A 27,790-nucleotide genomic window follows, 5' to 3' on the forward strand; every position below is an offset into this window, starting at 1 on the left:
CTCTCTCTATTATGCTCTCTCACCCTCTCTCTGTCCCGGGTCGTTCCATTTCAGCAAGCCATGACACCCACCTTCTCAGATTGTTCTGAAATTGTTTCTGTAGTTAGAAACAGATAAGTATTCCTGCAACATTATTTTATTGAAAGAAATTAAGCTAATTGATTGCACCCAAATTGGCCATTTCAATTTATTGGATTCATACTGTATAATCTTCAATAAATATAGTATCCAAAGTCCGATTTGGATCAAAACTGATTAAGGCGTGAGGAATCCAAAAAATTGGTCAAAAGCTACCCACGGACCACCCAGACCCAACACCAAATCCACCCCAGTGGCCAGTATACAGTATCAGTTCCCTATATTTGACAAGTAGTATGAAGCTGCTGTTTGGATAATTATTTATTCAACCTCTATGTAATGTATTCTCAGTGAATTTGGTGATGTTTTCCTTTCCCTGTTCAGAGAAATTAGTCATTGAAGTTTTTAGGTTTACAGTGCATTTGAAAACTATTCAGACCCTTTGACTTTTTTCACATTTTGTTATGTTACAGCCTTATTCTAAAACGGATGACTTTTTTCAATCTACACACAATACCCCATAATGACAAAGCAAAAACAGGTTTTAAAAAAATATATATCACATTTACATAAGTATTCAGACCCTTTACTCAGTACTTTGTTGAAACACCTTTGGCAGCAATTACAGTCTCGAGTCTTCTTGGTTATGACGCTAAAAGCTTGGCACACCTGTATTCATCTCTGCAGATCCTCTCAAGTTCTGTCAGGTTGGATGGGGAGCATCGCTACACAGCTATTTCCAGGTCTCTCCAGAGATGTTCGATCGGGTTCAAGTCCAGGCTCTGGCTGGGCCACTCAAGGACATTCAGAGACTTGTCCCAAGCCACTCCTGCATTCTTGGCTGTGTGCTTAGGGCCGTTGTCCTGTTGGAAGGCGAACCTTCGCCCTAGTCAGAGGTCTGGAGCTCTGGAGCAGATTTTCATCAAGGATCTCTCTGTAACGGAATTTACGAACACACAGTTGGATAGTTGGTTAGATAGCATATAGTTAATATACAGGCAAGTTCGATGTATTAGTAGCCAACTAACGTTAGGTAGCTAGCTAACATACTGGTACATACTGCTGTAATGATTTGTTATGAGGTTCGTAAGGATAGCGTAGCTAACAAATTGTCAGCCAACATAACATGTAAAGTAAATTATTTGAATAGTCATTACTTTATTACATTGCTAAACATTTTCTTAACATTTGTCATAATTAGTTAAAGCAATGAATTTGTATCTGCTCTCGTTGATGTCGGCTGCATTTATTCCCCCATTTTCGAACAAAAATCTTAAAACCTGTTTTTGCTTTGTCATTATGGGGTATTGTGTGTAGATTGATGATGGGGGGAAAAAATCATACATTTTTGAATAAAGCTGTAACGTAACAACATTTTGAAAATGTCAAAGGCTCTGAATACTTTCCAAATGCACTGTAAACCTTCAATGACAAATTTTCTGAACAGGGAACGGAAGACATCACCAAATTCACTGAGAATACATTACTTAATATATACTGGTCATTTTGTGGGATTTTGGGGGTCCGTGGGTGGCTTTTGCCATTTATTTTGATTCCTCACATCTTTGGTCCGAATCGGACATTGTGTACTATAGTTACTGAATATTATATGAATCCTATCAACTAAAATGGCCAATTTGGGTGCATTCAATTAGCTTAATTTCTCAAAGTTCAATTTCTTTTAACAAAATAATATTTCAGGAATGCTGATATTATCTGTTTCTAACTACAGAAACGATTTTAGAACAATCTGAGATGGTGGGTGGCTGTCAGAAATGGTATGAAGAGAAAACCACCTCCCATGCAAAAGTGTGTGTGTGTGTGTGTGTGTGTGTGTGTGTGTGTGTGTGTGTGTGTGTGTGTGTGTGTGTGTGTGTGTGTGTGTGTGTGTGTGTGTGAGAGTCCCATTTTAGCTGATGTTCAAGTGTATAAAGCCCCTGCACATCAAGGTCCTTGCCTGAGTAGTTGAAACCAGGATGTTTCAGTCAGAGCACTTCTCCTAAAAGGTCAACTCCTGCACAGTTTCCGAAGAACCCTGATGAACCCTGGTCCTGATGCAACATGAGTTATGGGAGAAGAAAATGCCCCAGTGATAGTATTTCTCTCTTCACCTTTGATTCAAGATGGCCAACAGATAGTAAAATCTACCCACCAGGATGGACCATGGGTTTCTTCTTTGTTTATAGTTATGAGAGGTTAAATGGAAATCAACCTACAGATGAACATTGGCAAACGAAGAGGCCAGTGATGAGTCACGAATCCCAGGGCGAAAATGAATAAAACAATGAGCGCGCGGGCTGTAATCATGGGCCACACTGACACACAGGACCATCCAGTCCAGGGCCTGATTATGTATCTGTAGTGTATATGACACCAATGCTTAGATAAAGAGCATATGCATAACAAGCCTGAGGGTATTAAGATGAATGTGATGCTAGAGATGCTAGTCTTGTATCAGGAAGATAGTCTACTCTCGTGCCTGGTCTATAAAATGTCAGAGTATCTGAAAGATGTCAGAATGGGGCTCCAGTTGAATGAATGTAGATTTCCGCCTAAATAGACATACCCAAACATAATTTTTTTTCATTAAAAATAACTGGTATTGTTGCATAGTTTTACAAAAATCTGAAACTCACCTTTCTGGTGAAAATAGTTATACATTGCTGAGGTGTACTAACGTTTGAGGACACAAGCTGAAGTACATAGTAGAAAATTATGAAAATATGAAAAATTATTACAAAATAATTATTTTCAACAAAAGTGGGCTTGAAATGACTGAAATGCCTTCTAAATATAGTAACAATCAAATTGTAAATTACTTACTATAAGATGTTAAATGTTTTATAACTATAAAATAAATATGATCATACTTAGTGACAGTGCAATATTGGCACTAAGTCATATAACTGTCGACAGAGAATTTCCTCCTAAATATCCACTGGGAGGCGAAGAGACATTTTTCAAATGTGTGCAGACTCGTTACAACTTCAGCTTTAAGCACAAAGTGATTTAGAGAAAAGTGGCCAAGAAAAAGTGATCTTAGTTCAATTCTATGAAATTATGTAGTATTTTTTCATGCTGAGTTTTAAATCTGGCTGAAAATATAACAGCGATGAGATTCACACACACAAGAAATAGTTCCTTTCTCTGGATAGGCCAGAGAATGTGACACGTCACTCGCAAATGTGGGGTTTGAAACCTGACACTTCAAGTCAGCTCCCCTGGGAGAGTGGAAGCTGAGAGCAGAGAGATGGGGCTCTCTGACATTATAAGACACGGGACTTATAGGAATGGTTGCAACTCTTATAAACACTTGGCGGGTCTTTTCAAATGTTTTCAAATGTATCATATCAAAATGCAACTGATATTGATACCGACTTTCTGTGTTGGTGCCCACCACTTCTGTTTACAGTACCTTATTCAAGACGATGGATTTACCATCTTTAAATTGTATATGGAAAAGAAAGATAGGGTCGCCTTAAATGAATTCAAGCGAGAATTGGTCATCTTCTATATCCCCTCAAGCCTCCTGTCTGCAATCAACATTGTGCAATGATATACCAAGAAACCAGTACCTTTGGTCCCTCTGTCTCTGCTTAAAGGCAGTTAGCCCTGCAGACCTTCAGTTCCTTTAAGTCTTTGTCTTGTGCAGGTGAGTGATCACTGGAAAGGTTTCGGTCCCATTGCACTGATGAACTAGTTAGATACCTCACAGCTACACCCTGTGTTTTCGACTGGCGTGTTGTGTATATAGGATGACAGTGACCACCTCTCTGCTTCTAGGCTTTCAAATGTAGAATTGGGGCTCCTGTGTCTGGACTTAGAGGATGACTGTACTTCTGACTATTAGAGTGACAGGAGCGATATCCAATTCAATTACTTTGGGAGACACTGGCTATGGCTGGGATGTGTCTAGAGGCTAACCCCTATAAAAGATCAGCTTTCCCTTGCCCAGCTGTGTCCTCACTCCGCCTCTGGTACCTGCTACTACTAACCTACCTCGCTCATAAATGCAGATGGCAATTTTCTATTTGATCATTTCAAAGTGTTCCTTATGCACAAAATCAAATGGATTCCGGTAGTGTGAACGATATGGAAGAAAAGATAAGTAACGTCTCTTAGTCTCGTGGAATATATCAGAAACGAAAGTGGAGCGAGAGCGAGAGATTGAAGAGTAAGGGGTAACTGAAGAGTCTTGGAAGCAGATCGATCAGGTCCGATGGAATATGTCTAGGGTTATTCAGGTGGTTTCACTATGTCATTAAGACAGTGTTTACTGACAGCGTTGTTAGGGATCAGGTCGGCGAAGTTGTTTGGATTGGACAGGATTGTGGCCTGATCAGAGGAGCATAGCCTCTGACTGTGATATATGAGTTTGCTGTGCTGGACCCTCACCTTGGGCTGACTTTGTTACCATATTTATTGCGCCGGGATTGCTGACGACTGCCTTTTTTTTCTAATTGAACATCATCCGACCTAATTACATTTACATTACATTTAAGTCATTTAGCAGACGCTCTTATCCAGAGCGACTTACAAATTGGTGCATTCACCTTATGATATCCAGTGGAACAACCACTTTACAATAGTGCATCTAACTCTTTTAAGGGGGGGGGTTAGAAGGATTACTTTATCCTATCCTAGGTATTCCTTAAAGAGGTGGGGTTTCAGGTGTCTCCGGAAGGTGGTGATTGACTCCGCTGACCTGGCGTCGTGAGGGAGTTTTGTTCCACCATTGGGGGTGCCAGAGCAGCGAACAGTTTTGACTGGGCTGAGCGGAACTGTACTTCCTCAGAGTAGGGAGGCGAGCAGGCAGAGGTGGATGAACGCAGTGCCCTTGTTTGGGTGTAGGGCCTGATCAGAGCCTGAAGGTACGGAGGTGCCGTTCCCCTCACAGCTCCGTAGGCAAGCACCATGGTCTTGTAACGGATGCGAGCTTCAACTGGAAGCCAGTGGAGAGAGCGGAGGAGCGGGGTGACGTGAGAGAACTTGGGAAAGTTGAACACCAGACGGGCTGCGGCGTTCTGGATGAGTTGTAGGGGTTTATGGCACAGGCAGGAGCCCAGCCAACAGCGAGTTGCAGTAATCCAGACGGGAGATGACAAGTGCCTGGATTAGGCCTGCGCCGCTTCCTGCGTGAGGCAGGGTCGTACTCTGCGAATGTTGTAGAGCATGAACCTACAGGAACGGGTCACCGCCTTAATTCACCTCATTCTCGTGAAAGAACTGTCAAGGTTTTGGCCAGGACTGTTCAGGTTTTGTTCACTAGATGTCCCCCTTGCACCTTTTTTGTACCTTTTGTTTTTCTTGCCCTAATTATTGTTTGCACCTGTAAGTCATTCCCTTGTTAGTATTTAAACCCTGTGTGTTCCTCAGTTCCTTGCTCAGTGTTTGTATGTTAGCACCCAGCCCCAGCCTTTGTGATCATTTTTCTCTTGTTGGATTTTCCAGAGGMTCTCTGGTTTTGTTCTCGTGTATTTTTGGATTGGTCTTTTGAGGTTTGTTTTTTCCCTTGCTGTTTTTACCACTTTGTGGATTTTCTTTGTATTTTGGAAGATATCTATTTTTTATTAAACCACCATCTCTAGTACTGCTGTGTCTGCCTCATCTTCTGGGTTCTGCCCATTATTAGTGACTGTTTCTCGCACCGGGTCCTGACAAGAACCAGGTCAAGGTTGTGGGAAGTGGTGCGCATTTAGCATATTGAGAGAGTGGAGGAAATAGTGCATCTTCTTCCTTAAAATTGCAAGTAATAAAAGTTGGATTTTCTTTTAAATGCTGTGGCGCATCTGCAGTTTGTGCTGCTCCCTTGTCAAACAAAAATGGCAGTGTTTTTCTTCGCCCCGAAGCCTGACAAAGGCTCATGTCTGGTATCAGTAGCAGCACCACAGTGGTAGACCTGCTGAGGTTTATGCATTATTAGTGTGTGGGGGGGGGGAGTGAGCAGAGCTTGTTATCTTTGCTACATGTGTGACCTCCCCCAGGAAACTCCTCCTGTAATAACTGCTCAGTGTGTGTGCTGAGTTTCTGAAACATATCCGTGGTCCGCCACATCAAAGTGTCTGTACTAATACTTTAGTTTAGTACTGAGTTTCTGAAACATATCCGTGGTCCNCACATCAAAGTGTCTGTACTAATACTTTAGTTTAGTACTGAGTTTCTGAAACATATCCGTGGTCCGCCACATCAAAGTGTCTGTACTAATACTTTTACCCCACATTTAATGCTTGATGGGAAGATCTCATGAATTTCCACTCCTTATGTAATTGAAGGGGAGCGAGGGAGGGGTTATAATTCACCAGATAACATGAACACATTAGTATTTTTGTTGACAGAGGGGCAATATTTTATCCCTAAACAAAGAAAACATATAGGATTTAGGGTACAATGTTGTCATACTTCGATCAGTCAAGCAGACACTCTACGGTAGACCCATATCGTTACACTGATATGCTTATGGCTGTAGCAATTATTGCACATATGGCTTCAGCAATTGGTGTACCCTTCATAATGTTGTTTACATTTGCCCTTAAGCATAATGATGTGGGGTAGAATATTCAATTCAACACGTATCTAATGTAATAATTTCAGTAGCGTATCGTAAAGTAATTCCAAGGTTTTAACTGTTTATATACTGAATGTACCTGGCTGTGAAAAGGGGTCAGAATAAGAGTTGCATTTGAATCCTGAAGCAGCATATGACTCTCGTGTTTCTGCATCCTGATTGGTTCAGTGTTATACTGTTGGTGTTATCAGTTTACACAATATTCATTGTGAGATGAACGCAAGAGCACTGCTGATCATTGGGCCTCGTAGACAATACGAGATAGTGATGACCACGAAGAGGGAATTAATAAACACTCCATTTTCTTGTTGTTGAACTCTCCCCAGCAACAACCATATTCGTGGCCACTTCTTATTTGATCTTCATGTAAACACCTTCCAATGTTCACATCCTCCATCTAGTCCCCTCTGTACCCAAACCCATGGCTGTGTGGCCTGCGCTTTAGCAAAATTATGGTTTAAGATGGGTTCAAATGGCTTAAAGTGCAGATTGGCCACGCCACACAAAATGTCCTGTGAAGGCCCTGTTCTCGGTCCGGTCTGTATCAGTTGTCGGCAGCTTGTGCTCTATGCAATATGGATTTGAACCATCTGCCGAGGGTTTGAGCTGCTCCTCCCTGTCTGCCTCTTGGGCTGACATCAGAGGACAGTACACTGGAATGAGCAGGCTATGTAGGCCACTCTGAGCATTCCATCTGAGTATCCAAGGTTGCGAGTACATTATGGAGGCTTTGCATTTCTGGCTGTCTGTTTGTTGGCATATTATCAAGAGCCACAGCCATGCAGTGGGAGATATAAAACAGGGATCAATACGTTTATGATAAAAGTTTGTGCAAAACACCGAGACAATTCATTTGGTCAGGATGCTAGCTGGCTAATTTGTTCACACAGTCGTTAGCTACGTTCATTAACTTGTCCAGGGATTTGTTGTCGACATTTAGAAAGTTTGCATAGAAAACAGATGTGAAGATTGCCTGCTACGGTGTGTTTCCATTGGTCTGTCTTATGTCAATAAAAACAACTGGAAATAATGACGTCACAAAAAAAGTGTCTGAAGTGTTTCTATTATCAATTTAGGCAAATTGTGCTTTAATAAATTGCCGACAGCCTGTATGCCCTCCCACCTATCTGTTTCATGTCTCAAGTAGCCCGCAAAAGCCAGCATGAATAGAATGTACAAATGTACTAATACATTTCATATTCTAATAATTCTCATGTGCCAAAGTATCCTCATGGTCCATGCCATTGGGAAACTTGCTCTCCTGTAGATCTGAATGAATTGGATGGTATAAAACTTGCATCCAGCCAACCAGAAATGCAACGTCAAGCAATTCAAGCATTCTTGAAAGTCAAGACAATCCTTGTCCTGCAAAGAAACATAATTTTTTATAGTTGAACATTTTATTTAGCAAGCAGTAGGCATTTAGAATTAAACGTGGAGTGGAGCTTTATAGTTACGTGATGACATCACCTGCCCCGCGGACCTTCACAATTATTCGGCAATCATCATTTATTCGAAAAACACAGTTTTCATCATAATTTGATGCAATAAAGAAAGTTAGACAAAATAAAAAATCTATCCTTGTCGAACGGATACAAATGTTATCGATCTTTAGAACATTTCTCTTAAAGCTGCCATTTCCATTACACATGTTGCAAGAATTTTTATTGTTGCAACATTGCTTTTGTCGAATAAACCTGGGTCAATGGAAACCTGCCTACTGAGTGAACAATATTTTGGAGCCATTTTGACATTCAGGCTTTTGAGCAGGACCAGAAACTATTTTATCAGTCTGTTTTCCATCGAGTGCTGGGTTGATTGTAGGTGGCCATTTAATCGATTTTTTTGTGTCTATATATTTTCCAGTTATTTTTCATGTCCTCTTGGTTTATTTGTGACAGGAAAAGAGACAGGACCAGTTTTGAGAGTATGGATGATGATTTATGTCAATAGATTTTATGTCTGCTTCTTCTAAAGTCTCCCAAAGGTTGCGCCAAAGAGCATATAAAGCATAAGTGTCTTCAGTTTTGAACTTTTTGAAATGTAGTGTTATTTTTTCATTAGCTAGAGATAAGACTTCAAAGGAGATCTTTAAACTACTGAAGGTGTGCGTTAGTGGTGAGTAGTAGTATTAGTATTAGTAGTAGTAGAGGTAGCAATGAGTTAGGGTTAAATGCATATGCATTTCTTTAGGATACATTAAAAGAAGCACCACTTCGTGCCATTTACTACTATAGTTGGCAGTTAGCCAAGTAGCTCAAGTACAGGCTGAGGGTACACATTACCACTATTCTGCAGTCCTGTTTCCGACTGGTGTTATTTACTGAGAAATAGTGAGGTAATAACAGTGTTCAGATTTAATGGAAGATGTTTAGTTGTGTGGGAGTTATTCCAGTAGGCTTTCGCCTCCAAATGGGGGTTAGCTAACCTTGGTTAGGTATCCTCTATATAACCTGCACTGTGAACTGGCATTAATTTTACAGTAGGTATAGGTATGAAATCGACTCGAGAGTCTGGGCCCACTTGTCCCCTATAATCTTTTTCACAGTGGTGAAATGGAACAGGATAGGAAGAAAGTGTTTTCCCTCCAAGGCTTGTCAAAAAGCTCTCTGAGGCACAGCAACTTATCAGAGGAGTTTACCACCATGTTTTGTTTTTTACGTGAGAGGGCAAATAAAGGATGCTATCATATGAGGTGAAAGAAAAATCTGTTGATGTGGTATAGACTTAACTAGCCATGGGACACACACCCACTCATGAGTTGCACATGCACAATGCACACGCACGCACACACACACACACACACACACACACACACACACACACACACACACACACACACACACACACACACACACACACACACACACACACACACACACACACACACACCACACACCACACACACACACACACACACGTGCAGTCATTCATGCACACAAACACATACCCAGCCCAGCTGTGCATCTTCCCGCTGGTTCGTCCCCTCCAGAGAACCCAGGTGACACACCGGGAAGCCACGACAACAACCCTCAGGGTAGACATCGCTGTCTTATGTCTGCCACACTTGCACCTAATTCCTCCAGCGCGTAATGAGCCACTTGATCATCATGCCACCTTTGGCTGGATCAATGCAGAGAGAGAGCAGGGAATGGAGTGTATATTTCCCCTGCTGAAGACTCCTTCTTATCAACAAAGCATAGAGTTGCACAATGGGCCAGGCTGACCCCAATGGCTTCATGTACCGTTGTGGATCAGTATGAGAGGAGACAGCGAGAAAAGCCAGTCGAGGGTGTTAAGTGGTGGAATGCAGGGAGAGGTTATCTCTGAGTGTGGGGATTTGAACTTTCGAACACATTTCTGGTTTAAAACATCCTTCATGGTTCAAATGAGTTTTGTGAATCCTCTCAATCACTCTAGCCAGCATCACTGTATTGCGTATACATTTACTGTAAGTTGAAATTTGGTTACAGCAACTAAGACCAATAAATATAGTTTTATAGTTTTTTTTATAGTTTTATAGTTTTTATATAGTTTTTTTTCAACTTTGTTGAACAAATTGTGAAAACATAATGGCATTGAGTGTCAACGAAAAAAATACATCGTTATGACTCATACTCTTTGTGTTTTGCATATGTTGTCCGTCAGATAACAATGAATCAATGACAGTATGACATCATACTGTCTGCTGTCCACTCTCTTTAAATGCTAACTAACAGCTATTCACATTTTCCAGCTGTTTCTATGTCAGACAGAGATGTCCTTTGTGCTCGGCTCATAAGTAAAACATTTCCTTTCAAAAGGGAAAGGTTAACTTTTGATGTCCATGTATGTAGTCTATTGAAATGGCATGCCAAGACCGCACAATGACAGGTGTAATAAAGGAAAATTAATAGCTGCTGAATATCATAAATAATTGGATGCCTAACAGGTGCTATGACATTTGTTCACTTTTGATTGCCATACAATGGCATTAGTTTCATAATTGCCGTGCTCACGACTGAACTCGGGATCTAAACGGACTTGCTAGCCAATACTACCTATAGCTCAGGGTAAACAACTATCTTACACAGTAAACAACTATCTTGATGTGACAACAGTGAACACTTATTGAATGGAATTCGGAGGAGAATATACAGTTGAAGTCGGAAGTTTACATACACCTTAGCAAAATACATTTAAAATCAGTTTTTCACAATTCCTGACATTCAATCCTAGTAAAAATTCCCTGTCTTAGGTCAGTTAAGAACACCACTTTATTTTAAGAATGTGAAATATCAGAATAATGGTAGAGAGAATGATTTATTTCAGCTTTTATTTCTTTCATCACATTCCCAGTGGGTCAGAAGTTTACATACACTCAATTAGTATTTGGTAGCATTGCCTTTAAATTGTTTAACTTGGGTCAAACGTTTCGGGTAGCCTTCCACAAGCTTCCCACAATAAGTTGAGTGAATTTTGGCCCGTTCCTCCTGACAGAGCTGGTGTAACTGAGTCAGGTTTGTAGGCCTCCTTGCTCGCACACGCTTTTCAGTTCTGCCCACACATTTTCTATAGGATTGAGGTCAGGGCTTTGTGATGGCCACTCCAATACCTTGACTTTGCTGTCCTTAAGCCATTTTGCCACAACTTTGGAAGTATGTTTGGGGTCATTGTCCATTTGGAAGACCCATTTGTGACCAAGCTTTAACTTCCTGGCTGATGTCTTGAGATGTTGCTTCAATATATCCACATCATTTTCCTGCCTCATGATGCCATCTATTTTGTGAAGTGCACCAGTCCCTCATTCAGCAAAGCACCCCCACAACATGATGATGCCACCCCCGTACTTCACGGTTGCGGTGGTATTCTTCGGGATGCAAACCTCCCTCTTTTTCCTCCAAACATAATGATGGTCATTATGGCCAAACAGTTCTATTTTTGTTTCATCAGAACAGATGACATTTCTCCAAAAAGTACAATCTTTGTCCCCATGCGCAGTTGCAAACCATAGTCTGGCTTTTCTATGGTGGTTTTGGAGCAGTGGCCTCTTCCTTGCTGAGCAGCCTTTCAGGTTATGTCGATATAGGACTCATTTTACTGTGGATATGGATACTTTTGTACATGTTTCCTCCAGTATCTTCACAAGGTCCTTTGCTGTTGTTCTGGGATTGAGTTGCACTTTTCGCACCAAAGTACATTCATCTCTAGGAGACAGAACGCTTCTCCTTCCTGAGCGGTATGACGGCTGCGCGGTCCCATGGTGTGTATACTTGCGTACTATTGTTTGTACAGATGAACGTGGTACCTTCAGGCATTTGGAAATTGCTCGCAAGGATGAACCAGACTTGTGGAGGTCTACAATTTATTTTCTGAGGTCTTGGCTGATTTCTTTTGATTTTCCCATGATGTCAAGCCAAGAGGCACTGAGTTTGAAGGTAGGCCTTGAAATACATCGACAGGTACACCTCCAATTGACTCAAATGATGTCAATTGGCCTATCAGAAGCTTCTAAAGCCATGCCATAATTTTCTGGAATTTTCCGAGCTGTTTAAAGGCACAGTCAACTTAGTGTATGTAAACTTCTGACCCACTGGAATTGTGATACAGTGAATTATAAGTGAAATAATATGTATGTAAATAATTGTTGGAAAAATTACCTGTGTCATGCACAAAGTAGATGTCCTAACCGACTTGCCAAAACTGTAGTTTGATAACAAGAAATTTGTGGAGTGGTTGAAAAACAAGTTATAATGACTCCAACCTAAGTGTATGTAAACTTCCGACTTCAACTGTAGATGATTCTCAGGGTTTCCTGTTCAGAAAAATATGATTAGATTTCATATCTACATGGCCATGTAAATACTGTATTTGGGTAATATTGCAGACTAAAAAGCTATATATTCAAGGCGGTTACATACGCATTTCTGTGAGACCTTGTTGTCTTTTCCCGATTCCATCTGGTAGTCACTTTAGTCATTACCATTCTCTTTGTACTGGGAGCTGAATCTGACATGCACAAGGTTAACCACAGTAAATGCATAGCCTTGACTCTGGGCTCGTAATAAGTATGTCCAACATACCTCTGCACACTCACCGGCATTCTGCCTCCACTTCGAATAACCAAGGTTACTGTGTAATAGCTACTACAGTCTGTGTATTACTGGAATTGTATGCATGTAGAGCGAACAGTGCAAGCTTCACAAAAATGCCTTTGAACATAGAAGAAATTTGTTCAAAAAACTCATATCTATTCCATTGTATATTCAAAAGAATACGTTTTTTCTGATAGCACTTCAACAATTATGTCATGTCACATTCCATGAGTTGTTTGTCACCATGATTTTTTTAAATTTGATTTGCGTCCACATCTACCATTCTGTACTATTTAGCCAAGCCTATTTACATGTATACAACTCCAAGGCCTTAAACATACTCTTGACACTTCAGTCTTTTCAGTTTTTTTTAAACCCTTGCACTTCTCAATTAAATCAGTCAGTTAAAGGAGGTAGATACAAAGGAGAACCATCTAACTAGTGTTCCGTTAAATGCTTGTTTTAGATGTGAAAATTTAGTCTGCACTTGTTTTCAATGACCTGCAGCGATATAGTTTTTTTTACCTGTTCCTAGTTCTGAAGAGACAAACAACTTGAACATTCATGACTGTAACGGCAGATTTCCTCCTCTTCGTCTGAAGAGGAGGTGTAGCAGGGATCGGACCAAGACGCAGCGTAGTTAGTGTCCATGTTTTAATAATAAACAACTGAACAAGACACAATACAAAATAACAAAAGTGAATCTAACCCAAACAGTCCTATCTGGTGCAATGAACACAAAGACAGAAGACATCACCCACAAAACCCAACACACAACAGGCTACCTAAATATGGTTCCCAATCAGAGACAATGACAAACACCTGCCTCTGATTGAGAACCATATTAGGCCAAACAACAAACCCAACATAGAAACACAGCATATAGATAACCCACCCAACTCACGCCCTGACCACACTAAAACAAAGACAAAACAGAGGAAAATAAAGAACGTGACAATGACATTGGCTAAGTTCAGAGAGTAGGTTATTCAATTGCATATTTTGAGTCGGAAAGATAGCAGGCTGAACCTGATAAGCCCAGAGCCCTTGGAATGTTAAACGATTAGGTGATCAATAAAATACCTTATATTTCAAAGAGCTAATCCCAACATTTTAGTAAAAGTTTCTCCCAGGGAAGCAAACATATCACTAATCAATCAATCGCTCAATATTTTCCGCTGCTCGGCAAAGGGGCGCCGTGACATTAACATAATCTTAGATGGTAATAAGTACAAGGCATTTCCTTAATTCCAGCAAGATTCAATTAGTCCACATTTAATTTGTTTTAAATTGGTAAAAAGCATGTTGTAAATCCAATCTCCATACCAAGTAATTGCTGCCAAACTCTCTGTGTGTGCTTGTGCATGTGCGCACATGTGCTGGTTTCACCACATAGAGTAGAAAGACCTACTAGGGAAAACGTAATCTGGCAATTTCATACCTGGCATTTTAAGAGAAACTACTATGTATAAATGTAGGATCTTAATTTCACCTATATTGTAACAGTAAAATAATTATTTGATAATAATTTGAACGTTTCAGCTCTTTGCTTTCTCTGTCTGAGAAAGGTCCACTTTCTTTGGGAGAGATGGCAAATGGAACTTAATGATGGGATATATGGATGGTGACAAATTAAGTAGATATTTTTGTACCCACACTACTGTAGGAGTTGAATGAGTCTGTTCACCCTGGGGAGTGGGGCTGTAGAAAATGGCAAAATGGCAGTAACTAAAATGGACAGAGGCTAAGAAGGAATGAATGAGAGTGGGGTTTAAATGGACCTTGTGAGAGACAAATGTATATCCAAGAGGTAGATGGGATGCTTTGAACAACGTAAGCACAGCTTTTGAAAGAAGTGCTCCAAGATACAGTACTTTATCTCCCTGCCACACTGAAAAACAACCTTTTCACGTGTTGTTGAATTGGTTAATGAACTGGATTTCATTAATACACAACTTACTTATGATTTAACAATCCATTTGAAGCAATTTGTTTTAATATAAAGTCCTTGATGAAGTGGGACATTTTTTATTTCAATCAACGGAATGTATTGTAGTACAGTCATAATGAAATAACGTAGAATAATCTGTCACACATCCGACTGTAGCTGAGGCGCAGGAGATGACGAGCAATACTGTAATGGAATGAAGTGTCCACGCACTCAGGATCACGGCACACATTTCATTTTATTAGGCTAAGCTTTCGGTCGCAAGACCTTCATCAGAGCATGCTTAGTCTAATTATATGACAGTGTGCATTGCGCCTGCGTGTGTGTGGAGACTTCATTCCATTACAGTATAGTCATAATGAACCACGTAATCAGCTATGATTTTGATCATTATATCACTACCATTGTTTCGTTGATTAGCTAGACCACCCAATTTGGCATTTTACATCTTTGAGTGGCTATGGTTGATATTTAAGCTACCAATGCTAAATATCAGGGCAAAAAACATAAAAATGCACCAAATTAAAACTATTCAATTTAGTTGAACAAGAGTTATAGGTAAAACTGTTTTCTTAGACTGAATGGATTATTCCTCATTAAAACCATTAATAATGAACGGGTAGCAGCTCATGGAGTTGTCTTGCTGCTATGCTGACGTGCATTAGACATAATGCACATCAGCAATATTATGAATAATAGATAAAATCATAAGATTAAGGCCATAAAGATACAGTGGCTCTCATTGTACAGTAAATAAGGTCAACATGAAATCTAAGGTACTAAGTCATATTTCCCTTATATTCCTTTAAATAAATCACTGCAATTAAAAACAAATACAAATATTAATAATACTAATCTTTATCGGGATGATAAAAAATTGTCAGTGTAAACTTAAATGACTAAAACCAGATATAAAATATGTAGAACAGATAATGGAGCAATATTCAGTTGAAGTCGGAAGTTTACATACACTTAGGTTGGAGTCATTAAAACTTGTTTTTCAACCACTCCACAAATTTCTTGTTAACAAACTATAGTTTTGGCAAGTCGGTTAGGACATCTACTTTGTGCATGACACATTTATTTACATTTACATTTAAGTCATTTAGCAGACGCTCTTATCCAGAGCGACTTACAAATTGGTGCATTCACCTTATGACATCCAGTGGAACAGCCACTTTACAATGTGCAATCTAAATCTTTTAAGGGGGGGGAGGGGGGGGTGAGAAGGATTACTTTATCCTATCCTAGGTATTTCCTTAAAGAGGTGGGGTTTCAGGTGTCTCGGAAGGTGGTGATTGACTCCGCTGTCCTGGCGTCGTGAGGGAGTTTGTTCACCATTGGGGGCCAGAGCAGCGAACAGTTTTGACTGGGCTGAGCGGGAACTGTACTTCCTCAGTGGTAGGGAGGCGAGCAGGCCAGAGGTGGATGAACGCAGTGCCCTTGTTTGGGTGTAGGGCCTGATCAGAGCCTGGAGGTACTGAGGTGCCGTTCCCCTCACAGCTCCGTAGGCAAGCACCATGGTCTTGTAGCGGATGCGAGCTTCAACTGGAAGCCAGTGGAGAGAGCGGAGGAGCGGGATGACGTGAGAGAACTTGGGAAGGTTGAACACCAGACGGGCTGCGGCCGTTCTGGATGAGTTGTAGGGGTTTAATGGCACAGGCAGGGAGCCCAGCCAACAGCGAGTTGCAGTATCCAGACGGGAGATGACAAGTGCCTGGATTAGGACCTGCGCCGCTTCCTGTGTGAGGCAGGGTGTACTCTGCGGATTTGTAAGAGCATGAACCTACAGGAACGGGCCACCGCCTTGATGTTAGTTGAGAACGACAAGGGTGTTGTCCAGGATCACGCCAAGGTTCTTAGCGCTCTGGGAGGAGGACACAATGGAGTTGTCAACCGTGATGGCGAGATCATGGAACGGGCAGTCCTTCCCCGGGAGGAAGAGCAGCTCCGTCTTGCCGAGGTTCAGCTTGAGGTGGTGATCCGTCATCCACACTGATATGTCTGCCAGACATGCAGAGATGCGATTCGCCACCTGGTCATCAGAAGGGGGAAAGGAGAAGATTAGTTGTGTGTCGTCTGCATAGCAATGATAGGAGAGACCATGTGAGGTTATGACAGAGCCAAGTGACTTGGTGTATAGCGAGAAATAGGAGAGGGCCTAGAACAGAGCCCTGGGGGACACCAGTGGTGAGAGCACGTGGTGAGGAGACAGATTCTCGCCACGCCACCTGGTAGGAGCGACCTGTCAGGTAGGACGCAATCCAAGCGTGGGCCGCGCCGGAGATGCCCAACTCGAGAGGGTGGAGAGGAGGATCTGATGGTTCACAGTATGGAAGGCAGCCGATAGGTCTAGAGGATGAGAGCAGAGGAGAGAGAGTTAGCTTTAGCAGTGCGAGCGCCTCCGTGATACAGAGAAGAGCAGTCTCAGTTGAATGACTAGTCTTGAAACCTGACTGATTAGGATCAAGAAGGTCATTCTGAGAGAGATAGCGGGAGAGCTGGCCAAAGGACGGCACGTTCAAGAGTTTTGGAGAGAAATGAAAGAAGGGATACTGGTCTGTAGTTGTTGACATCGGAGGGATCGAGTGTAGGTTTTTTCAGAAGGGGTGCAACTCTCAAAACAAGTAATTTTTCCAACAATTGTTTACAGGCAGATTATTTAATTTATAATTCACTGTATCACAATTCCAGTGGGTCAGAAGTTTACATACACTAAGTTGACTGTGCCTTTAAACAGCTCGGAAAATTCCAGAAAATTATGGCATGGCTTTAAGAGCTTCTGATATGGCTAATTGACATAATTTGAGTCAATTGGAGGTGTACCTGTGGATGTATTCTCAAGGCCTACCTTCAAACTCAGTTCCTCTTTGCTGGACATCATGGGAAAAATCAAAAGAAATCAGCCAAGACCTCAGAAAAAAAGTTGTAGACCTCCACGAGTCAGGTTTATCCTTGGTAGCAATTTCCAAATGCCTGAAGGTACCACGTTCATCTGTACAAACAATAGTACGCAAGTATAAACACCATGGGACCACGCAGCCGTCATACCGCCCAGGAAGGAGACGCGTTCTGTCTCCTAGAGATGAATGTATTTTGTGCGAAAAGTGCAAATCAATCCAGAACAACAGTAAAGGACCTTGTGAAGATGCTGGATGAAACAGGTACAAAATTATCTATATCCCCAGTAAAACGAGTCCTATATCGACATAACCTAAAAGGCCACTCAGCAAAGAAGAAGCCACTGCTCCAAAACCGCCATAAAAAAGCCAGACTACGGTTTGCAACTCAACTACACATGGGAACAAAGATCGTACGTGAAGCACAAGGTGGCATCATCATTGTTGGTGGGGTGCACCAGGGAATGGTGCACTTCACAAAATAGATTGCATCATGAGGAAGAACAATTATGTGGATATATTTGAAGCTACATCTCACGACATCAGTCAGGAAGTTAAAGCTTGGTTGCAAATGGGTCTTCCAAATGGACAATGACCTCAAAGCATACTTCCAAAGTTGTGGGAAAATGGCTAAGGACAACAAAGTCAAGTATTGGAGTGGCCATCACAAAGCCCTGACCTCAATCCTATAGAAAATGTGTGTGCAGACCTGAAAAAGTCTGTGCGAGCAAGGAGGCCTAAAAACATGACTCAGTTACACCAGCTCTGTCAGGAAAATGGGCCAAAATTCACCCAGGGAAGCTTGTGGAAGGCTACCGAAACGTTGACCCAAGTTAAACAATTTAAAGGCAAATGCTACCAAATACTAATTGAGTGTATGTAAACTTCTGACCCACTGGGAATGTGATGAAAGAAATAAAAGATTAAATAAATTATTCTCTCCTACTTATTCTGACCTTTCACATTCTTAAAATAAAGTGGTGATCCTAACTGACTAAGACAGGGAAATTTTTTTACAAGGATTAGATGTCAGGAATTGTGAAAAAACTGAGTTTAAATGTATTTGGCTAATTTGTATATAAACTTCCGACTTCACCTTTTATTTTTTGAAGAACAATACCAAATTAAAAAGTAAACAGTCATGGAGAATCAAGAATTCCCAAATATCATGCCATTTTGTTGGCATTGATTTTGTTATAATGTTTGCGTCACTCAGATGCATAAGCATGGCAGAATGTGTAGAATTGCAGGAAATTCACTTTAAAACTGCACATGATCTCTCAGCCCCATGGCAAAATCTGTTGAAATTGCAGGAAATGTGGGTTTAATACAGCAAAATATTCTATCGTGCGGCCAAGAGAGGACGCCCTTAAAACCAACCATTGGCCACTCCCACCTTACCCCAGACAGATGGAAAGATCAACAGAAGAGGGGAAAAATGTGATTTTAATCATTTTTCAAATGGATGGCCCGCTGACATTACATTTAGTGTTATTATTGGTTGTCCTCAGATATCCAAGGTGAAATAAATAGTTCTGACAGCTTAACTGCTGCATAGGCAGGGCAGTTATGTGTGACCTCTCCGTGTTATTGCTAAGGGAGTATAGGGACGACCAGTGGTCTTAGAGAATGGTAATATCCATCCAGTCATATTCAGATTTCCCTATTCCACCCGATAAATATACTGTACAGCAGTCAAAAACATAGCCTTGGCATAGACATGATCCTATTGTGCCACAGAGAAGATCAAAGGTTGTAGATGATGGTAACAGATCATGGATTAACCAAACAGATGAAAAGACTACTAGAGCCTGTGAGTCAAGGCAGTGACAAATACCACCATCCTTTCTGTTCACCCTTGGAAAGAGAGAGAAAAAGAAAGCGAAAAGGCAAGCGAGTAAAGAGAGAGAGAAAAAGAGAAGGCAAGCCAGTGAGAAAATTGAAAGAGGGATGTGGGAGCAGGTAAATCAAAGGAGTTTGTTGGATTTCCTAAACCAAACAAGTTGTTCCAAGCGGTGTGTAATTCACTCCACAGATGATGGGTTTTTACAGCCCTTTTGCCTGTATTCTATGCAGCGGTTATCTGTAAATCTGTCAGAGAATAATAATTCCATTCCCTCTCCATAATCTAATTTGCCTTTGGTGCCAACGGTGCATCAAATGCCTCTGACTTCTTCTCCGGTGGCGGAATCCTGCACTAGTTGCCTTGGCGCTGGCTGCTGTCGCGCGCGCCGACGGAGCCCGGGAGTAAATCCCACCTGTCCCACATGAGCCGCTCCGTCAACTGCCCAAATCCATTATCTCGGAATGTTTTAAGGGCTTAATGGAGTCCTTATCTTTATTTTGCACTGGAAAAATATTAATTACACAGCGTAGTAAAAGTTCCTTGGTTATCATCACCCCCCCCCCCCCCCCCCCCGTCCCGCCGCATGTAGCTGTATCTATCTATCCTTTTCAGTGCTGAATGCAAATGTTTGGTTCAGGCAGGTGTCGACTAAAGCCGATGTGTGTGTTTTCACAGTACTGGTGGCTGCCAATCATTGTGTCTGTTCTTGCACATCGCAACCAACCTCTGAACACAGGAGTTACTATCAACGAGATAAGGGAAAATAACAAGCATGTGAATGTCGCTTCTGTCTGGCAGGGTAGTTTGTTAGAAACCAAGGTGAGGTTTTTTGTTGTTGTGTGTTTTCCCCTTCACACAGCGTGGTGTGACATTTCTCGACAAACCTTTGGAGTGTTGTAAAGGATAAAAAAACATAATTGGTACTGTATGCTAAGATATCTACGGTGATGTATACATAGGAGATTCAGAGATCAAGCAGTATACACTTTCCCATTGTGTTCCTCTCCATAACAAGCCCTTTCCTACAATCCCTTGGTCTTAATGACTTTGTACTTCCTTTCACATTTCACTGAAGCACTAACAGGCTAGAGCAGGGAGGCAGGCAGCATCCCTTCAGTAAGGCGAGTGCAAATGAAACCCCATAATTACTAGTCACATTGAGAGAGAGAGAGAGAGAGGACACAAAAACAGCAATGTTTTTGGTTTTTTATTTGTACTGGAAGCATAGCTAACACGTCTGTGGATGCTGTGAATTCAATAGGAGCAGGCTCATTACAGCACAACACTTGCATCCTCTACGTTGGCGGGGTCTCCATGGTGATTAAGGTCTCACAACCTGGTCTCAGAACATTTTGTATTATTCTGTACGTAAATCCAAGACACTCCATTTAGTATGATATGTTATGTTTCGTATGGCATATATTCATTTGTGGATGTCCATCACCCATTTTGTATGATATGTTATGAATTACAATTTGTATTACATTACAAATTTGCAAAACATACAATATATTACAAATTTACAAAACATCCAATATGTTACAAATTTGCAAAACATATGATATTTACGAATTCTAGGTAGGTGACTTGGTGGCTAACGTTAGCTAGCTTGCTAATGTTAGCTAGGCTAGGAGTTAGGGTTAGAGGTTAGGGTTAAGGGTAGGGTTATGGAATGGGTTAGCTAAAAGGGTTAGGGTTAGGCAAAGGATTCGCTAAATCAGTTAAGGTTAGGGTTAGAGGAAGGGTTAGCTAACATGCTAAGTAGTTGCAAAGTAGCAAAGAATTTGTAAGTAGTTGAAAAGTTGCTAGTTAGCTAAAATCCTAAAGTTGTCTGTGAAGAGATTCATCAAACTCGCAGCCTTTGGGTTGCTAGACATTCACGTTATACGCCCACCCATCAACCTCGACCAACCACCCTCCTAAGTAACCATCTGTCTTATGTAACCATATCAAACTTAATATATCATACTGAATGAATCTACTTGCACATCATCATCTGCTCATTTATCACTCCAGTGTTAATCTGCTAAATTGTAATTACTTCACTATTATGGCCTATGTATTGCCTACCTCCTCATGCCATTTGCACACACTGTATATAGACTTTCTTTTTTTCTATTGTGTTATTGACTGTACACTTGTTTATTCCATGTGTAACTCTGTGTTGTTTGTGTCGCATTGCTTTGCTTTATCTTGGCCAGGTCGCAGTTGTAAATGAGAACTTGTTCTCAACTAGCTTACCTGGTTAAATAAAGGTGAAATAAAAGTTTTTTTTTTTTAAATGGAGTGTCTCGGATGTATGAACAGAATAATACAAAATGCTCTGAGACCAGGTTGGGTCTCAACACATTGAAGTTAAAAAAGGATAAATATGACACGTGGGTAATTAGAGGTAATGTTGCAGAAGAGGTGAGATAAAGAAGACGAAAATGTCGACACGCATTGGTTTAGAGCTTAATGAAGGCTTATGGTTTTCTTAGCAAGAAGGTAGAAAATAACTGTGGGGGTGGGCTTAAGCAACTGCCACATCTTTGATGTTGAGGTCTTATTAACTGACCAGTAAAGCGGTCCATACTTACGCCTCTGTCTTTCAGAAAAGGTGTACTCAGCCGTTTTACTTCAGATCAGTCCAGTTCAGACGAAATCAGCTGTGTTTTCTGTGAAAGGCTTATGGTTGGTTCTGTGAAAGGGTCAAGGTTGGTTCTGTGAAAGGGTTAACTTCTGGACTGACTTACGTTTTCTTTTTTCCTTCTGACTTCTCAGACTACCGAGTGAGCTCATTTGGAATACTTTCATAAACCCACTGTGCTATTATTACAGATAAAGAATGAAACAGCAAGGGAGCTATGTAACAGCATTCAATCAAAAGCACATTAAAGATGATTGACTAATCAAAGTCGGGGAATTGAATAGGGAAACACAGTGAACCAGATGGCCCTGCGCTGCACATACACTTTTCTACTTTATAAACTGTGAAAGAGATGTAGAAATATATATTTTTAGATGCCTTATGACTGTGCTCCATATTCATTGGAGACTATGTCTATGTAAGGCCTACTACACATGTTATGAGTTAGCTGACCATGACTCCATCTGCATGAACACTACTGTTGGAAAATGTATTTTAACTCACAAAATTAAGTTCTAACAAAACCTTACCAAACTGTGTGTTTGTGTGTCTTTGATAGTCAGAGTGAAATGAACTAGGCGTGAAAGCAGCTGAAGTTTATATATCATTATGGGTTCATGATGGTACATTATTAGTGACAGAGAGCAGCTTTCTCCCTCCAGAGGGAAATCTCATCCAAGAAGATGGTATTATGTCCATGAGAATAGAACCCTATAACGAATAGCCATGTGCACAGTCCCGTCTCAAGCAGACACTTTTACAATGATCTACTGCAAAATCCCTTAGAACAGCAAAACGTGTTTATTAAAGTGCAATCGTCGAGGGAAACAAACCTTCGAAGCGGAGCAGCTGTTGTGTCGCTGGATGTCGCTCACCCTCGAAAGTGCTGAGGTAAAATAATCACACACACATCCTCACAACTCACTCACAATTCTCATTAATCTGGTCCTCCCCTAATAGCCCCAGTATAAATCTCCTATTGCCTCTAAGGCTGTGTTTACACAGGCAGACCAATTCTGATCTTTTTTTTCTCATTTGTCTTTTGACCAATCAGATCAGCTCTGAAAAAGAGCTGATCTGAAGTGATTAGTCAAAATACCAATAAGAGAATATCAGAATTAGGCTGCCTGTGTAAATGCAGCCTTAGACTCGATTAAAGATACAACAATAAAGTCAATTTTCTTATCAGCGCGTTGGCAACTGCATGTGAATAGATTCAAAACAGTACCAGGATACATGTTTCTTTTTTTCTCTTTTTTTTGTGGTGATGATGCTTGCTTAACTGCCCATGCTGGAGACATACAGCACTGCGGTATTGAGTGTTTCAAGAGATATGCTCCCTATAGAATGATATACTGTACAGAGTGCAGCTATTCTCTCTTCCCACAAAACTCTCTCGTAGAGACAGATTCAAACGAAGACACTTTAGAAAATACATGTAACTCCCGCCTAACCTGTGGTCAGGTAGAACGCATGTTCATCTCTCAAAACGAGTTGGTGCTCATACTGCCCAATACCTTTACTGCCCCCACACTGTGATGGCTGAATATAGTGTCACTGCAAAGTGCACTTAATCTGCCTTCCGTAATCTGCCTTCCAGTCAGGGAGACATTACCAAGGGGTGATAAAGAGGGGTCCATCGGCATCAATCTTTTTATTAGAAACTAATGGTCTCTTCCACTTCCAAGATGTCCACCGGGCACCTTGAGCTATAGGGCCTTCTCTCTTGTCGATTGCTTGAGCCCCTCCTATGATTGAGATCTGGGAGATGACTCATCCCTGTGGGGCGGGGGTACACCATCACATTCCGAATCCCGAGCCACTTGGAGTCCCTCTCCAAAGCCATAACCACCGTCTTCTTCAACAGACTCCTTTTGGTGACTGACGCCTCTCTGGACGTTTTTTCACGTCTTGTTTGCTTACTTCTAATTATAGTTTTTTTCCTGGAACTCAAAACTCTAGACGAGCATATCGCGGTCGCGCACCTTCCCGGACGTGCCAAAAGCAATTCCAGTTATTCCACACTATGGGAAAACTCAGTAAAACATTCAAATTTGCTGTATTGGCTTTTCACAAAGTTCTAATGGGATGCAATTACACTGAACAAAAATAAGCATCATCAGCCGGGCGCATGACCATGGAGGACCTTCCCCTTTTATGACTGGTCCAGACAGAAGTACAGACTGACATACACTTAGCTGCCACATACATTACTTTACATGAACTGTGACAGACTGTGCATATGCGTGCCTTTTGTTGAGGACCTAAATTAGGCTAGATTAAGCAAATTGCAATCTATTGTTCACTGAGTTTCAATGGCTCCGATGACATATACTGTATGTGGCAAATATGTGTGCGTGTATCACAAAGGGTCATTTCTACATCAGGGAACATTTTGGGTTATAAACATAATCAAACACACCCAGCTTTTATAAAATGGCTGAAAATAAATATTTTGACTGACTCATAGGACTGATATCAGCAATAAATACGGTAAAAAAGTTGCAATTGTGTATGCCTTTACTTTAGGTGCTAAAACTATATGAAGCCTGTTTTTTTATTTTAATAATGCATAAAGAAAGACATTGAGCAAGTAGTTAGTTGTTGAATGATATTGAGAATGTACAAAAGCAAACTATCCACCCAGTGGTAATTACTCATTGCATACCTGCTACAGTAATTGTTAAACTATGTGGATGTGTTTCTGTTTCCTGATTGGTGGTTGTGTCCATATAAATAGAATCTCATTCTGTGATTGCGTCATTGTGTTTGACAGACACAGGGTCATGTTCAGTAGTCACAAAATGGCGGTTGTAACATTTCTACTATAAAAACACTCATTTTTGGTTTCAAAGTTCAACTCATTTTTGGTTTCTCATTTTTGGTTTTCATTTCTACTATAAAAACACTCATTTTTGGTTTCAAAGTGTTTCCTGTTCTATACTTTTAATAACGACTGCCTATAATTTCATTTGGCCCTCCTTAAAAGATAGGCTTAAAGTGTATAGGAGAGTCTTCCACTAAATAACTGCCGTTGAACTGCCAATTTTTAAGGACCTACCCTTCACACTCATTTAAACTTTGGCTGCACAAATGATTTTTAGGAATCAATAATGGAACTCCTGGAATGATGGCTCGCTTAGGCTATATAAATGCACTGCTATTAGGCCTCCCGAGTGGTGCAGCGGTCTAAGGCACTGCAGTGCTTGAGGCATCACTACAGATCCGGGGTCGATCCCGGGCTGTGTCGAAGCCGGCCGCGACTGGGAGACCCATGAGCCGACGCACAATTAGCCCCAGCGTCGTCCGGGTTAGGGGAGGGTTTGGCCGGAAGGGACTTCTGTGGCGGGATGCTGACACGGTTGCCAGTTATACAGTGTTTCCTCCGACACATTGGTGCGGCTGGCTTCGGGGATAAGCGAGCAGTGTGTCAAGAAGCAGTGTGGCTTGGCAGGGTCGTGTTTCTGAGAATGCATGGCTCTCGACCTTCACCTCTCCCGAGTCCGTACGGGAGTTTCAGCGATGGTACAAGACTGTAACTACCAATTGGGGAGAAGGGGTAAAAATAAAATAAATGCACTGCTATTAGATGATTGACACAAATGTAATAGCCAGGGGTGTGAAAATGCATGTTATGAGTCATGGGCAGTATATTTAGTCCGCATGCCTTTATCCACACCACCGAAACAGTTGAGTCATACCCAGCAATTTCACTTAAATTTCCCCGGTTCAAGGTTTGAATAATATAGTCTATCTGTAGGTCTAGTCTATAGCATCTGCATAAAAACACACACAGTTTATCCATGTTTACAATTGCATCCTTGATTAACAGTAATGTCCACACACCTGTACAGAGCTATTCACCAAGGTCCCTGCTACCATGACAACCCCACCCCCCTCCCCCATTCTCCCTCCTCTTGCCAGAGCTCTTACTGTGAGGGGGTTTAGCAACAAACTCAAATTGGTGGTGCATACGTGTAAAGATTGGGGAAAATAATGGATTCAATGAACCTGATACTCGTTTTTGGTTTTGAGTGAAAATAGAAAGGACATTAGTGCTGCTATCCCTGCCTATTTGAAATGTGCAACAAACCCCGAGTGCTGAAGGGATAGTGGAGATCACTAAAACTATATTGTATAGAGTCAATCACAAGAGTTAATCACGCATGTGTGTTGTTGTTTGTGCTCTCTTCTTCGGATTTGGCACCAGTGGTTTAAGTTTTATCACGTCATCTCAACCGAAATACCTGTTTTAGGTTTGCTCTGCGTGCTGTCCACGACTGCAACCGTTCATTTTCAATGAACGTGAAATTGCGCACTGTCATCATCAATACAAGCATTTGGACCATTCGGAAAGGAAAAGTAAACATTTCCATGCGAGCTGCGGAACAGAATGGAACAGACTGCCAATATATTTTGGAGTGCGCAGTAAGGATAGCTACCCTCTTGCATAGACTATGCTGTAGCTGGAAAACATATTTGGATTAACAGATGAACAGTAGGCTATTAACTAACCCGCGCTCGCTCCACAGGACCGCTATACGCATTTGCCTTTTAAAACAACGGAAGCATTGTCTCGACAAGCAGTGGGATTTATAAACCGAAGATGGGTATTTGTGGATACTTTACCGTGTCTTGGAAGTGCCTGGTGGTTCTGTCTTTCAGACTGCTGTTTCTTGTCCCCGCAGGTTTGCCTGTCCACAGTCAAGGGGAATCCCAAACCGATAGTAAAGTGATGGACAATATTACCGTCAGGCAAGGCGAAAACGTCTTTCTCAGGTAAAACACTTTCTCATTATTCTTACACTCACTATAATAAGTTGTATTAACTATGAGTCCAACGTTGCTTTGCCGATTTAAAGTAAAATAAGAGTGGTTTATGTCTGGTTAAATGATACGATTCTAAGTGTTGGCTGTGCTTATGATGGAACTAAGGTGCTTATGATGGAAGAAGCCCCTATACAGGCATGTGCACAGATAGGACTTTACCTTTGCAGAGCACACGCTCCTTTGCACTTCCAGTCGCCAAAGTGCTGCTTTTGGCTGGTGAAATAATTTCCCCCAAAATATTATTTGTAATATTTATTTTGTCATTGTTTTTCAGAACCCACTGCCTTAAGTGCTCTTGACATGGTCAAATTCGCCCCCCACCCAGTCCATTTGTTACACCTGTTGATTACGCAGGGCCAGCTCTAGCCTTTTGGGGGCCCTAAGCGAGATTTGGTTGGGGGTGCCGCCGTCTATTGGAAATTTTCCAGTACCTTGAGAATTTTCCAGTATCTATGCTGTTTTCTTAGAAGTAGTAAGCAGAATCAATATAGGGTTAACCATTAGACATATGTAAGCAGAATGTAAGCAGAATCCATGTGATTGTGCAAAGCTGAATCATTTACATTACATTTTACATTTAAGTCATTTAGCAGACGCTCTTATCCAGAGCGACTTACAAATTGGAAAGTTCATACATATTCATCCTGGTCCCCCCGTGGGGAATGAACCCACAACCCTGGCGTTGCAAGCGCCATGCTCTACCAACTGAGCCACACGACACGGGAATCAACACAGGCCTGGTCATTCTGGGTCTTGTGAAGGACTTTGGATCGTCTACCTCACAGCAAATCATTTTAGTGGCCCCCCTCTTGACGGCAGAGATACATTTTTTTGTTTTGAAGTTAATTTCCTGCAATTTTACACAGAGGTGGCTCCACAGGTTCAAGAGATGTGTGGCAAAATGCCCATGTGTCTTTTCT

General features: G+C 41.3%; 1 protein-coding gene across 3 annotated transcripts in view; it reads left to right on the top strand.

Annotated features, from left to right (window-relative positions):
* LOC111981966 (opioid-binding protein/cell adhesion molecule-like) overlaps positions 1–27,790 on the top strand; it is a 530,412-nt gene that overhangs the window by 298,448 nt on the left and 204,174 nt on the right. For 2 of the 3 annotated variants that reach the window (XM_070449352.1, XM_024013470.2), the window contains exon 1: positions 26,020–26,819. In XM_070449352.1, the coding sequence (XP_070305453.1) occupies positions 26,647–26,819 (173 nt within the window). In that variant the 5' untranslated portion in view covers positions 26,020–26,646. Of the gene's footprint in view, positions 1–26,019; positions 26,820–27,790 lie in introns of those variants that run through there. The other variant, XM_024013471.2, reaches the window with a different exon arrangement.

This window comes from Salvelinus sp. IW2-2015, linkage group LG20 (genome assembly GCF_002910315.2).
Source record: "Salvelinus sp. IW2-2015 linkage group LG20, ASM291031v2, whole genome shotgun sequence".
NCBI lineage: Eukaryota > Metazoa > Chordata > Actinopteri > Salmoniformes > Salmonidae > Salvelinus > Salvelinus sp. IW2-2015.